Below are 14,533 nucleotides of genomic sequence, written 5' to 3' on the forward strand. Positions count from 1 at the left end.
AGCAGTATGCAATGTTTGTGCAGTATTGAAGTATTTTCTGAACCCTATCAGTATCTACTGAAACCCAAGGGAGAAATCAACCCATCTGCTATTAGTTGGTCCCACTTATTTCCATTTTAAAATATTTTGTACAACCTTTAACTTTCTTTTACTTTAGACACTCAGTTGGTTTTGCGTGGAATCATTTTTCTAAAACACATTTACTTCCTGTTCAGGGTTTAACTTTCACTGCTGCTACTCACGTTGTGTTTGCTGAATTATATTGGGATCCAGGGCACATTAAGCAAGCAGAAGACAGAGCACACCGAATTGGGCAGCACAGTTCTGTGAATGTTCACTTCCTCATTGCAAAAGGAACCATGGACACTCTCATGTGGGCAATGCTGAACCGCAAGGTACCTCTCGGTGTGTGTGGAGTAGGAACTGAATAATCCAGAACTTTCTATGCTTAAGATAGCACCAAAGTGCATGTGCAAAGCAACATTCTTGCTTTTAGAGATCAGTATCTGACTGTAGGAGAAATTGACAGACCTAGAGCTGCCAATCATGAAAATGTCTCTTCTGGATTAGTCTTGTCTAGCTTTTTGCTCTCTGCTTAACATCCAAAGATAAATAAGGTAACTCTAAGCCAAGACAAATGGGATGGGTCACAGCTACAGAAGATTGTTATCTTCCTTCTAGCTTTTTACTGCTCTGCTTGTTCAATTCAGAGTTTTTAGGTTTTCTGCACATAACAGCTATAGTATCTTTGGCTTGGTTTGTTAGGATTTTCTTTATTATATGAATGTTTTGCCTTAACTAAGCTTTGTTTCAGAGAGGCAGAATCATTTGAGAAATAAATATTCAGTAGACCCAAGATTACATTAATCTTTTGTTGTGATTTTCTTTAGGTATTACTTAGTCCTTATTAGGAGCAATAATTCCATCCTGCTTTTTTTCCTTACATGAAAAACCGTCAAGAGTTCACAGGACTAATAAAACTAATTTGGCTGGTTTGCTTTTGTGACTGTTTTTTATCCTTTGATGCCATTCATTAATGTCTTGTTTCAGTAACTGAGGTGTATTAGTATTCTGTCAGCTCTTGTTTTCTGACACTTCCCTAAGAACCAACATAGAAAGAACTGACTTTTAAATTCTAGTTGTCAGAATAGTTTGAGATAGTGGTTACAAAGGATTTCTCCTGATTCGTACGCCAGTTTAGAGTTGTTGTTCCTGCATTTGGCTACCCTTGTGTTGCAGAGGAGTTCATTTGTTTGTGTCCATACAGATACTACATTGAGAAGTTGATAAATATATCTTTTTGCCAATATATTCCTCTCCTGCTGCAAAGTAATCACAATTTAGATAATCTAAGTACTTCAAACTTTACTTGACACTTCTTTGGGGAATGAAATTCTTTATTCTAATTCCTGTAAGTATTTCTAACAAAATATCAGTCCAGTATTAAGAGTCTCCTTTAATATGGTGCAGGTGGTCTCAGTAATTCACCAATAATTCCCCTTACATGTTCTGTCACTACGCTGCTTCTTACAATTAATTCTCTCCTTGTTTATCTCCACATGCCAAACAAAACATGTAAAGATTAAGAGATGTACAAAATGTATACATTATCTTTTAACTTATGAACATTTTGTATACACCTTTTCACGAGCCATACTGTGTTAAATACACTACTTACTGTTGTCCTTGCAGAAATGGCTGCTGGAAGAGGAGTAGTTTTAATATAGGTTTTTTTAATTACTACAGGGTTTCTTACTTTGCAAATGCTGAATTAAATTTTCAAGGGAAGCAAACTGGGTAAAAATAGGTAAAAAACTTTGGTTCGACCTGTGAATTTGTTGGAAACTTTATGCAACTCTTCTTTCTACAGGCCAAAGTTACAGGCAGCACCTTGAATGGCAAGAAAGAGAAAATGCAGGCTGAAGAAGGTGATAAGGAGAAATGGGATTTTTTGAGTTTTGCTGAGACCTGGACCCCAAATGAAAGTCTAGAAGATCCCAAAAATGAATTTACGTTTACACACGTAAGAGTCGAAGCCTATGTTTGTCTTTTTTCTTTCATTTAAAAAAATCTTAACCATTGCTGACTTAGCCTTTCTGTGAATTACAGACTTTAGTAATGGATAAACACTAAATAAGTAGGAAAAATAATGTAGGTTCCATTTTTAAAATTAGATTAACTTGGGGAAAATGCTCTTCTGGGTATAAATATAACCTACAGACTTCTGATGGGTCCTTATGCTATGTTTAGGTGACTGAGACATCTTCAGAGTGGGATAAAACAAACAAATTTCTGTTCAAATGACATCTTTATTTAACTGCACTGAATTGAATTGGCCTGTATTTTAAAAACAATGTTTAAAAGCCTTTTCTTGTAATAGACATCACCAAGATAGGCACGTGCCATACCAATTCTGTGTGTTTATTTTATGATAAATAAATGTGATTTGTTTTATGCTGGTTTAGAATTTTTATGAGAATATTGTAAATACTTTTTACAAAACAAAAGAGGAATTTTAAATTTTTCTGCTAGCTGTTTGTTCTTAAAGGAACAAGGTTTGGGTTTTTTTCCATCACCAAAGTAAACAATAGCTTCTTGAATTAGAGAGTAATATTATTGAAGAAAAATCAGAAATGTAACAGCTTCTGATGCAGTAATTTTATGTAGGGCTTACATTTTTTTTTCTCTTTCCTAGTTTGAAAAGGAAAGACAGCATGACATACGTTCTTTCTTTTCCCCCAAATCTGCCACTGAGAAGAAACGCAAAATATTTTCTGGTAATGAATCATTGCATAATGATTTAAAATCATCTGAAGTCATAAAAGAAGGTGATGCAGAGGAGAGCAATGAAAACCTGGATTCCACAAGAACCAGTGTTGTGGATATCAGCTGTCTTGAAAGTACCTGTGAACCTGAAGCTAAAAGAGCAAGAAGCATATGTGAGTCTACTCCAGTCAGCTCCAGTAAGGAAGAGAAAATATCTTTGACTGGAGAAAAGCCCTCTTTGTTTTCAGAAAAAAGCAGTGAAGTCCTTCCTTGTGGCTCAGATACTTCAAGCAAAAGTACAGCTTTAAATAAAGTTTGGCACTGCAGCGTTTGCACTTACAGCAATAATGAATTGCTTCCTTACTGTGAAATATGCAATAGCCCTCAAAACAGTAAAGGTAAGGAACGTGTGCTGCAGAGAAAATATGCATTTTGCATTTCAGCTGGGATTAGCTTCAGAAAAAACAGTACTTTTGAATACATGAATATGCAAAAATTCACACAAAATATGAAGAATGCTGTCTTTATGTGAACAGATACCAATTAAGTGATACTTGTTAATTCTGTTTTCCCCCAGGGTCTTTTACATGATTCTACTTTTAAACAAATGGCACATTCATATAAATGTTAACAGGATATAAATTCTACAAGGAAGAATGTATGCTGTTTTCTTTGCACAAATGTAGCTCTTCTTTTCCTGAAGGTTTATGTTTATTCTGAATCCAATTAAATGGCAAACTTCTCTACCTTTCAAAACTAAACAACGTGGTATATTTGTTTAATTACATTGGATATTGTATATTTGTCAGGAGAGATGACAAATCTCTTCTGAAAAATATGGCATTTTTCTAACAGTTCAGTGTAGCTGTCTTTTATTAAATGTATTTAATCTATCTGGAGGCTTTATTATAAATCTATTCCCATATTTGCAATTTAAATTACAAAGGAAAGAGAAAGGTTCTTTGCCCAGCTTCTTGAAATTTTATTCAGGTCTCTTGTGCTTGTCAAGTAGGGACAACTTCTGTTTTCACAGGTATAGATCAATGCCTGGAAAACTGTTGTATGTGTTTATGATATACAATAATTGTATATTAAATAGAATTGGTAACTACATTATTTATTGCATATATTCTGACATGAAGCTGGGTGCATGAAATTGCATAAATGGAAAACTTTGTTCCATGTGTTTCTTTTTCCTAGCATTACAGGTAGCTCTAGTTTCCTAAGTGGTTGCACAGTAATAATATTAGAGAACAAAACACAAGATTTTGTATTTTGTTTTGCATAATCTTGTCTCCTTCTGTGTTTGGTTAGGTGTCTGCTTGTCTGGGTACCATAAATAATTCCTTTTCTTGTTTCTTCAACTGTAGTTGAGAGAAACTGTGAAGTTTCCAGAAGCCAGACTGAGGAAGATGTGTCAAAGGACTCCAGAAGAAATGAGGAGAGAGCAGCGTGCAGTGCCAAAGATAGAAGAGAAGATTTTGGGGCAATGGTGTCCCAGCACTCTGATGAAATCAGCAAAGAGGAAACTGTTGAAACTGAAAACAAAGAAAGTGAAAAAAAGTGTGGAGGAGGTAAAGTGGGTCTCCTGTGAAAGAAAGATTACATCCCATTGGGAAACTGTATTACATGCCTCTGGCATGAAAAACTACTTAAATAAAAACCTACAGATTTGGAAGGGATGAAAGTACATACACTAGCACATGACTGTCTCATTTTATGGGATGTTTATTAAATGTTGATGATGGATAAACCCAGCCTTTCCATAAAACTTCTGGAGTCATACAGGGTTTGGCTGACAGAAGAACTGTGTCACACTAGCAGTGGTGAACCTGTATAGTTTTATTGAAATTTATGATGACATTTACTTGTGTTGAGGACAGCCACAGGCAAAACAGATAGTTGGTAATTCAGGAAAAACAGGAAAATAAAATGCACAAATATCTTGGTAGCTTGCTGCTTGAGCTGTGACTCTTGAGCTGTGTTGTTCTGGGATTAGATAAAGAATTCTTATGTGATATATATTCTTCTGGGTTTTGTTCCTCAATTACCAAACGTTTGGAAAAGAAAAGGAAAAAAGAAAGATTACAATGTTCATACAAAAATGTGCTTGCATATACACCAAATTAGGAAATTTCACAAATAACCTCTTAAAAACAAATATAATATGATCTTAAGTGTCTGAATAGGATCAACAAAATTAATGGAGAAAAAAACTTTTTAATATCAACATTTTTTTCTTTTTATAGGAGATGTAGACATGTTTCCAATATATGATGGGCTTATGTTCTGTGCAAGCAGGAATACTGATAGAATTCACCTTTATACGAAGGTAAATCTGAATTATGTATGTTTGTTGCAGTTTTAAAATTATAAAGTAAAATGTTGTCCTATGAAATGTGTATATATGCTCTCATTTGTTATACTTTATATATAAAGACTGGTGGTTTTTTAATAGCTGAAAAGTACAAAAATCAGGTAGCTCATAATTCTAGTTTGTTTTCTCAGTGGAATTAAATAATAATTCCCTAGATATACAACTTCTAACACTTCTCTTACCTTACAAAATATGCCTAATAAATTAGATTTATGCTCATATCATGTTAGAAATGCAACTGATAATTGTTTAAGATTCCTTTTCTTACTAGTGTCTCATCACAAAATATTTGTAATAGAAGAACATGCAAAGTTAAAACAAAAATGACAGTGGATCCTGACAGAATTAAGTAAATAAATAAAATGCTGTCACCACATTACTAGAAAGCTAGACATTGATGCTGTGCTTAAGTCAGTAACTTCCTGAATAAAACACATTATCATTCATCATTTTTCAAGGGGGAGTCAGGACTTTCCAATCCCTTCTTTAAGGGGATAGAAAAGTTCACTGAGAAGATTTCTTCAAAGCTACTGAATGAGTTGATGTGTTCAGGTGTAACCTCAGAGCATCACAAAGAACTGAGGGCGAGTCTTTGAGATGACAAATTTTTATTAGGCTGACTGATACAGCTGGAAAAAAATCAAAGAGTACCCTCTTGAATCTGAAAACTTGTTTAATATACTTAAAATATACATTGCTCCCTAGCTTCACACAATATATTCAAACACAGGTCAGGATTGATGGATTGGATTAAAATTTCAGTATGCACAAAATCTTTCTGCTGAACCATGAGACATGGGGGAATTCCACTCCAATTCTATCTCTCAGATGTTTGTGAATCATCAATAAATTCCTGGATTACATGTACCCACTAGGACAAATTGTTCCTAAAAATTAGGTGGATGAAACCTTATTCAGATATTTTAAAAAAATATAATGAAACAGTGGTCTTCAGTTATTCACTTACCTTGAAAACTTGGTCAAGAGGATTATCATTTCAGTTTCCTGATTTAAAGCAGTTTGTGTATGAGCAATTTACAGAGAAAAAACTCAGATATGAATTTAAATGGGCCCCCCAGTTCAGGAAGGAGATTGAGGTCCTGGAGCAGGTCCAAAGGAGGGCAACCAGGCTGGTGAAGGGACTTGAGCACAGATCCTATGAGGAGAGGCTGAGGGAGCTGGGGGTGTTCAGCCTGGAGAAGAGGAGGCTCAGGGGAAACCTCATCACTCTCTACAACTCCCTGAAAGGAGGTTGGAGCCAGGGGGGGGTTGGGCTCTTTTGCCAAACGACTTTCAACAAGACAAGAGGGCATGGTCTTAAGTTGTGCCAGGGGAGGTTTAGGTTGGATATTAGAAAGAATTTCTTTATGGAGAGGGTGATCAGACATTGGAATGGGCTGCCCAGGGAAGTAGTGGATTCTCCATCCCTGGAGATATTTAAAAAGAGACTGGATGTGGCACTCAGTGCCATGGTCTAGCAACCGCAACAGTGGTTCAAGGGTTGCACTCGATGATCTCTGAGGTCCCTTCCAACCCAGCCAATTCTATGATTCTATGATTCTAAATTTCCACCCTGTTTACTTCTAGGTATATTAATGTGAATCATATTGCTTGTATCTGTGCCATTGTTATACGTCTGCAGCTTATTCTTTTTTTCTGGAAAATCTTACCTTGAGGAACTAAGTTTTAGTAGGAAGGGAGGTTAATTCACTTGGGAAAAATAATGTTTTTTTTCCTAGAGTGTTCTACACTGCATCTGTAATCAAAACTGTTTTCTTGTCTAGGATGGTGAACCACTGCATCATAATTTCATTCCATTGGACATACAACTGGATAACTGGGAGGATTTACCAGAAAGTTTCCAGCAGAAACAAAATCGTTCAATGGTAAGAAAAAAATTCTACTGCTATGGTAATGTCATATTTAACACAGAGGGCTTTGACTTATTTTTTTTAAGTAAATGAAAAACACTTCTAGGGCTTGGAATCCAGGCACAGTTTCATCAATGCAAGCAGATATTATAAATGTTGTTATGAATATTAATTATGCAATCTGTTACTTTGGCAAATTATCCCATCTCCTGTTAACGTTTCCGTAGGTGGAATCAACCAGGCATAATTTAATTTCTCTTTTACAACATTAGTAACTAACAGTCATAAGTCAACAAAATAGCTTTTTAAAGATTATGAATTAAATGGGGCACAGGGTTTGCTAGATTGTACCAGAGCTGCAGTTCTGAGCAGGCTTTTACTCTCACTTCTTCCTTCAGTCCTCTAACAGTGGCCAAGCTCTCCTGAGACACGTAGCACCCGTTACTTCTGTAATAAAGATCTCATCCACAGAAGTACTTGAGGAGAACCTTAACACTGTAAACCTAAGTAGTCAACTAAGGAAATACAGAATTCTACTTGCATGTGCAATGTGATCTTCTTAACATAGTTTTCTTAGCTTTTTTTCTCCATTTCAAGATAAATATAGTTTGGAAAATCAGATTATGTCGTGTAGAAATGAAATTGATTCTTTTTGGTAGGTTCTCTGGCAAGGTTTGAACTTATATTTGCAGGACAAATATCTGAGGGATTTAGCCAACTGTGTGAAGCAGCTAATGAGCAGGTGACATGGATGTTGCCAAAGGATTTTAGAGCTTTTTTCTGGACTGGAAAGAGAAGTGAAGAATCCAGTGTTTGTGGTCAAGAGAGTGGCATTGCTTTATGGAACTTCCTATCCCTGTCCTTCAGCCTTCTCCTCTAGAAGATCCATAGTAGTAAACACTCCTAAAAAGAATCAAGGAATACCTTCTTGTTTTTGTTCCCATTATATCTGGCCATGAGACTGATCTGGAAACTTTTATATTTGCCCTGTAAATATACTCCAAGAAGCAAAAGAAGATCATAGGCATGTCATAATCTTGAAGTATGGAAATTTGCTCCTGGATAAAGCTGAAGTAACAATTAAATCTGTACTGTTTGATGCATTTATTCTCCCCATAATCCATGTGATACTGACTGTTATAGGTAGTTGCAAGTCAGTGGGGGAGAAAGTGGAAAAACAGAATGGAAAAAAAATCTACCAAGCTGTTTGTTCAGTGCTGTTCTCTCCATTTCTGTCCTGATATCTGTTAAACAGTTCATCAGTTTGTCATCAGGATCCTGTGGCTGTGTGAATTTGAAATTACTGTGAAAGCAGATGAAAAGCAGGTTAAACTGCTCAAAACTGCTGTCCTTTGACTGTTTGGATGGTAAAGCATGTTTCCACTTGCTGGTCACATCTTTGTGTGCTGCACTGAAATGCCACAGAAAATAAGATGGTATTGCCATTAAAAAAAAAAAAGTGTTGTTACAGTAATTGTAATTACAATATTACAGTCTGATTTCTCATATCATTAATTTCTAATTTACTATAATAATTTTTATCATGCATATTTGTCTGACACAGATTCTGAGGTTTGTGAAAGAATGGAGTCGTCTAACAGCAATGAAACAGAAAATCATCAGAAAAAGTGGTCAGATATTTTGTAGCCCTATTCATGCTGCTGAGGAGTTATCTAAGAAGCAGCCAGTGGTCGGCAGCACAAAAAGGTGTGTGGTCTTTCATTTGTCTTCCTAATGGCTGCAGGAGTTTTGATGTATCAAATGCAGCTTTCAGTGGAATGATGCAGAGGTTAAAGTGGTTCCTCAGTGATTGCTTCTCAGGTGGTGACACAAGAAGGCAACCCAGCCTGTGGGAATGGAAGTGTGGGAATGCACTGTGCTGCATTCAGTAGCTGATCTGGCTTTGCTGTGCTGCTTGTTTAAACATCTGGAACTTGCCAGAGGTTTTTTTTGAGGAAAAATCCTGACTTCAGGGACTCAAAAGAAAAGTGAGGTCGAAGAGTCTTGTTGTTGTTTTCCCCACATGGAAGCAGAAATAAAACATTAGTGATCCAGCAGTGATAGAATGCTTTATTCATAATTCACAAATCACTCCAGCCCTCTCTAATACTAATTTGAATTTTAAGCAATTCTATTCCCTGTGTATATCATCTCACAGAACTGTTGTTTTCCTTGCTGGGTGTTACTGAAAAGTAATAGCAAGTAATCCTTGTTAAAATATGAATTTACCTTTTGTCCACTTTCTTTCCTTTTCCTGATATGCTCTCTTCCTTGACAGATATTTTGCAGCTTCAGTCTTGTTATTGCTCTCCACAAAACTTAGCTCACCAAGGTGCCTCTGCAAACTGTCTAAAACTTTTTTATTCCTCTCAGTCCCTGCTGTTAAATTCTCTGTGGTATTTTGGCTGTAGGTAAGAATTCAAGCAAGTAAATAGAGTTTGCAATTCCATTAATACAAGGAGAACCAGCAGATAGTAAGTTTCTTAACCTGTTGCTGATTGTTTCCTTCCATAAGATGTAGGAAAGATCTGTGAACTGTGTTAGAAAATACAGTGTAACCTACAGTGGTCATCTGAGGTAGGTAGTATATAGAGTTTGGCATATGGTACAGAGAAGTGAGAAGTGGTCTGAATAGTGGGTTTTGGAAGAATGATCAGATTAAAATTATTTTAAGAGTTTTATTTAAGAGCAGTGGTGTTTTAGGAAAATATCTCTCATTTAATATGGCAGTGTTATGGTGAAGTACGTTTTCCTTTGTTCATTTCACATCTGGCAAATTAAGAGTGCTTTAAGAGAAAATGCTGTGCCAATTTTGCTCCAGCCAAAAGTGAATATTCTTTGAGGAAGATTGTTCCTTTTTAGTATATTGACAGAATTTTGAATTATTTCAGGTATGTGACCAAGGAGGATGTAGCAGCAGCCTCACTTAGCAAGGCCAGCAGCAGTGGGGGCAGCGTGCGCCTCATCTCCAAAGAAAGTGAGATTTGTCTGAAGAGTGAGAACACTTCTGCTGAACAATCAGATCACTCCACAAAGTAAGTTCATTAATGAAATAAGGTGATGAAGCTGTTTCTCCTCAGGTTTCTTTAAGAGATCAAAATTGTTTGCTCTGAGTGTATACCTTTCTGATGCACAGCGTTTCGATAGGAAACTTGCTGCAGTGCTAATAAGCTGTGTTTTACAATTACATCTGTTGTCTGCTGATATAGCTGCTAATTAACTCTGATTAAACCAAAACAATAATGATTCAGCTAAGGAAAAAAGGTTAGCTCAGGGCCTGCTTGCAAGGACAACAGCAAATTAATCATAGAATTTCCAGGACTGAAAGGGACCATTAAGGTCATGTAGTTCCAACACCCCTGCCATGGGCAGGGACACCTCCCACCAGCTCAGGTTGCTCAGAGCCCTGTCCAGCCTGGCCTTAAAAACTTCCAGGGATGGGGCTTCCACCACCTCTCTGGGAAACTTGTGCCAGTGTCTCACCACCCTCATGGTGAAGAACTTCTTCCTGAATTCCAGTCTAAATCTACCCTCCTCCAGTTTCAATCCATTCCCCATGTCCTATCACTCCCTGGCATCCTAAAACTCCCTCCCCAGCTTTCTTGTGGGCTCCCTTCAGAGTCTGGAAAGCTACAATAAGGTCTCCTTGGAGCCTTCTCTCCAGACTGAAACTGGGGACTCCAAATTTTCTATTCTGCCTCAAAATGTATAAAAAGGGAGAAAAGAACTAGAAAATTCTAGACAGAAAAATGCTCTTTTAAAAGATTTTATTAAATAAGCAGTGTGTACATGCCTGATGGAAGCCATCATTTCTTTATAAATACAGCATTATATCAGGTAATAATTCAGTGCACATGTGTAAATACAGGAAGATGTGCTACAGAAAAACCTGTCATATTGTCAAATTTTGTTTAAATGGAAGCATAACCAAGTAGATCATTGCACTATGGAGGTACCAACCTGAGCAATATAAGATACTATTTCAATTGAAATAGATATTTCAGAGCATAAAGGGTATCTAACTGAAATATACAGCACATAAAAACCCACTTAATTGTTGGCTGAATACCTCCTTTATTAACAACTGCACTTTGCTCTCTGCAAACAGGTTGCTTTCAGAAAATGGAAAAGACCCCTCAGTTCCTCATTCATCCCAGCCTCCAGCTGAAGGCTCTTCCCTCTCCAAGGGATATTTGCAAGCTTTGGACAGCCAAGGGAACCCACTGTGCCTCAGCTGCCAACAGCCAACAGCTCAGCTTGACCCAGCCTGCCAGGCCCGTGCTTGGGACACAAGATTCTGCTCTCATGCCTGCCAGGAGGACTTCTCCATCCGTTCTAGCCAGAGCTACATCAGGACTAAAGTGTTTGAAATTGAACATGGTGTTTGCCAGCTCTGTAAGGGAAATGCCCAAGAGCTTTACCTCAGCATCAGGGATGCTCCCAAGAGTCAGCGCAAGAAACTGCTGGAGGGTTCTTGGATGTCTCACCTTCCACTTGGGCAGGTAATAACACTGATTTTTAAGCAGTAGCAGCTAAGCTGTGTATTCTTCTATCAGGGTTGTTCAGAGAAATCCAAAATGTTCTTCTTACAGGTTGAAGGTTAACCTAGCACCAACAACACAACAAGAAAAAACAAAATCCTCAACACAACCCCCCCCAAGTGTGTGCTCTAACATATTTTTCATTGCTGAAAGGCACAGGCATCAGAATCCAGATTCCTTAGGGATGTGAATATTGCAACCAGATTGACTTGCAATTCACTTTATTAGCAAACTTTGTGGTTAATGAAACAATTTAAGAATGGATATAGTGCAGTACTGGGTTACTTCTACTTTGCAGAGTGCTTGGTAGGAAGTTAAGGAAAGCCATTTGTCACAGCTCACCTCAGGATCACCTTAAAGTGCACCACCAGCTGGCAGCCTTTTTCCATGGCTGTGATTGCTTCTTCACTGACTTGAAGGCAGTGGAGCAGGGAGGGAGAACATTCCCACCTAGGTGGTATTTTTATTCAGAAACTAAAGCACTATTTCATTTTCTGCTGCAAAGCTGAAATTCTGCTTCAGAAGTTACTGCTTCTAAATTGTTTCAATACATTCTGCAGGCACCCACTGACACTTGCAAAAGGAAAAGTCAGGCACTGTCACTTGTCATATGCATGGGGTCAGCTCTGTTGCTTGCAGCTTTATTAAGGTGAGGTGTTGCACACCTGAAAGGCTGAGATGAGAAGTTCTGTGGAACCAGGGCTTCTTGCAACCTGTGAACAGAATTCCAGGTTGTGTCCCAGTTATTTTTCTGAGGGCTGACCCTGGGCTTTATCACCTTCAGTTTCTCAGTGCTCCTTATTAGAATTCCCACTGTCTCAATCAAATAACTTCAATGGCAGACACCTGGTTAGAGGCCACCTCTTTAAGCTGTTGCACATTTTTACTTGAATTTGGTTTTAATATCAGCACTTGATGGTAAAATGGTGGCATTGAAGACAACTTACTGTACCAGTCAAGAAAACTGAAACTTTCATTCTGTTATTGCTTGAGCTGGTGCCATGTGCTTCATCACACTGCAGACAGAGTGAAAACACAACAACTAAATTTAGTTGTTTGCTTGTCCAGGGGTGTCACAAAAAAATGCTCACACTGTCTTTGTCTTGCTGAAAGCTATCAACAGCTGCTGCTTTTGTTCATGTTGTTCAGAGGAGACATCTAACACATCCAGTGTCATGTCCTTTGTTTTCTGCAGCTGAATGAAATGCTGACAAACCCAACTGAAGGCCAGTTCTGGCAGGTAGACCACATCAAGCCTGTTTACAGTGGAGGAGGACAGTGCTCCCTGGAAAACCTCCAGACCCTGTGTACAGCCTGCCACAGAGAGGTCAGTATGGGACAGGCAGAAATCTCTCCCTCTCTCTGGGAAATGTGGGATGTGGGCTGGGCTTGTACAAACAACTCACCACACTGAAGCCTTTTGGGACTCAGCACCACCCTGCACAGCCCTGTGCCCCTGGGGAGGGCCTGGCTCTTGGTCTCCTGCCCCTCCTCCTGGCAGTAGAAGACTCTGAGTAGGTTCCTCCTAAGCCCTGCTCTCTGTGGCTGAACTCCCTGAGCTTCCAGCCCCTCCACCCCATGCAGGGAAAGGCACCACAGAACTGTTGGAAGTTTCCTCAGGACTGGGGGAAAATGTCACCTTCAGCCTGTGCATTCCATTGTGTTGTCTACTTCAAAATGGGACTGAAGCTTAACTTAATGCTTTCCACTGAACACAGTGCTGCCAGGTAGCCCCAGTAACTGACCAGCCCTCTCTTGCTTTTTCACAGAGAACTGCAAAACAGGCCAAGGAAAGAAGCCAGATGAAGAGACGTTCTTTAGCTACAAAGTATGGCTCTGATATCACAAAATATTTTGTGAAGAAGTAAAATGCAAAATCTGTTCAGTGACACCACAACTCAGCAATCAGTTTAGTTAGGTAGTTTTCCTCACCCACTGACTGAAGGATCTTTGCAGTCTATCATGCTGTTGGTAAAGGGAAGAAAATACAGAATTAAAACTAATAAACCATTAACATCACTGATTGTCAGAGGGCCTTGGGTGAGTGCATCCAAGGTACTTGATCATGGTTGTATTTTTAAGCCCTGTGTGCCACCTTGATGCAATTTTCAAGCATTAGTTTGCCTGCCACAGTGTAGTTCTAGCTGCAAGAATTCAAGGGAGTTGAAGCTTCCATGAGTCTTGCAGAGTTCAGTTGTACTGGGGACATGATGGACCAAGAAGGAAGCTCACCTGAAATTCCTTTCATTGTTCACATAGCAAAATTACTGGAGAAAATACATGCTCTGATCTCTATCATGACAAAAACTGCTAAAGTGATTTGTCTCTTCTAAACCTCATACCTGGATCTTAATAGCAGTCTTGGGAATGCTCTGATCAGCCATGAAGAGGCTTTCTGTTGGCACTGGGCCTGACATGTAAGGCTTTGTCATTTACAATTACTGTCTGTTGAAATCTGTTTTTACTTAAACCACTTTGTATTAAAAACTTATTGCTCTCTATTGAGAATATTCACAATTACCAAAGGTGGTTTCTGGCAAATGCTGCAGGCTTATTGTCTTGAACAAGACTGCAGAGCTGATGGCTCTTTCAGATTGTTCATGTGGCTTTCTTTATAGTTACTTCAAATAAATTATTTCTCTTTTTCCTGGTGATTTTTTTTAATGTTTTATCAGTCTCTCTCCCTCCCCTTGAATGCCACAATGCAGTAGTAATTTCATAAAGCACATGGCTACACAACATCTTTTTTTCTGGAAATACATGACTGCAATTTTAAGTACATCTAATTAAGCTGAGAAGCTTTCTAGGTCAGCCTTATGAGAAACTTTTTAAAAAAAAAGGTGTTACATGATACTTGTGTTGTCTCAGTGATTACAAGAATCACCTCTCTGCCAGTTTTGAAAAGGCCAGGTCGGGATAGACAGATAACTGAAAGGTTTCCAAGTTTATACTTGGAAAACAAGTGATCACATTTAATG

General features: G+C 38.2%; 1 protein-coding gene across 1 annotated transcript in view; it reads left to right on the forward strand.

Annotated features, from left to right (window-relative positions):
- The window catches only part of ZRANB3 (zinc finger RANBP2-type containing 3), a 44,207-nt gene extending 30,008 nt beyond the window's left edge, over nt 1-14,199 (forward strand). The window contains exons 11-21 of the mRNA XM_030454643.1: nt 216-395; nt 1,871-2,023; nt 2,696-3,164; nt 4,137-4,340; nt 5,016-5,098; nt 6,928-7,029; nt 8,579-8,721; nt 9,906-10,049; nt 11,123-11,516; nt 12,751-12,882; nt 13,325-14,199. Coding sequence (XP_030310503.1) covers nt 216-395; nt 1,871-2,023; nt 2,696-3,164; nt 4,137-4,340; nt 5,016-5,098; nt 6,928-7,029; nt 8,579-8,721; nt 9,906-10,049; nt 11,123-11,516; nt 12,751-12,882; nt 13,325-13,423 — 2,103 coding nt within the window. The 3' untranslated portion in view covers nt 13,424-14,199. The remainder of the gene's footprint in view (nt 1-215; nt 396-1,870; nt 2,024-2,695; nt 3,165-4,136; nt 4,341-5,015; nt 5,099-6,927; nt 7,030-8,578; nt 8,722-9,905; nt 10,050-11,122; nt 11,517-12,750; nt 12,883-13,324) is intronic.
- The last annotated feature ends 334 nt before the right edge of the window (nt 14,200-14,533 follow it).

This window comes from Calypte anna, chromosome 7 (assembly GCF_003957555.1).
Source record: "Calypte anna isolate BGI_N300 chromosome 7, bCalAnn1_v1.p, whole genome shotgun sequence".
Classification (NCBI taxonomy): domain Eukaryota; kingdom Metazoa; phylum Chordata; class Aves; order Apodiformes; family Trochilidae; genus Calypte; species Calypte anna.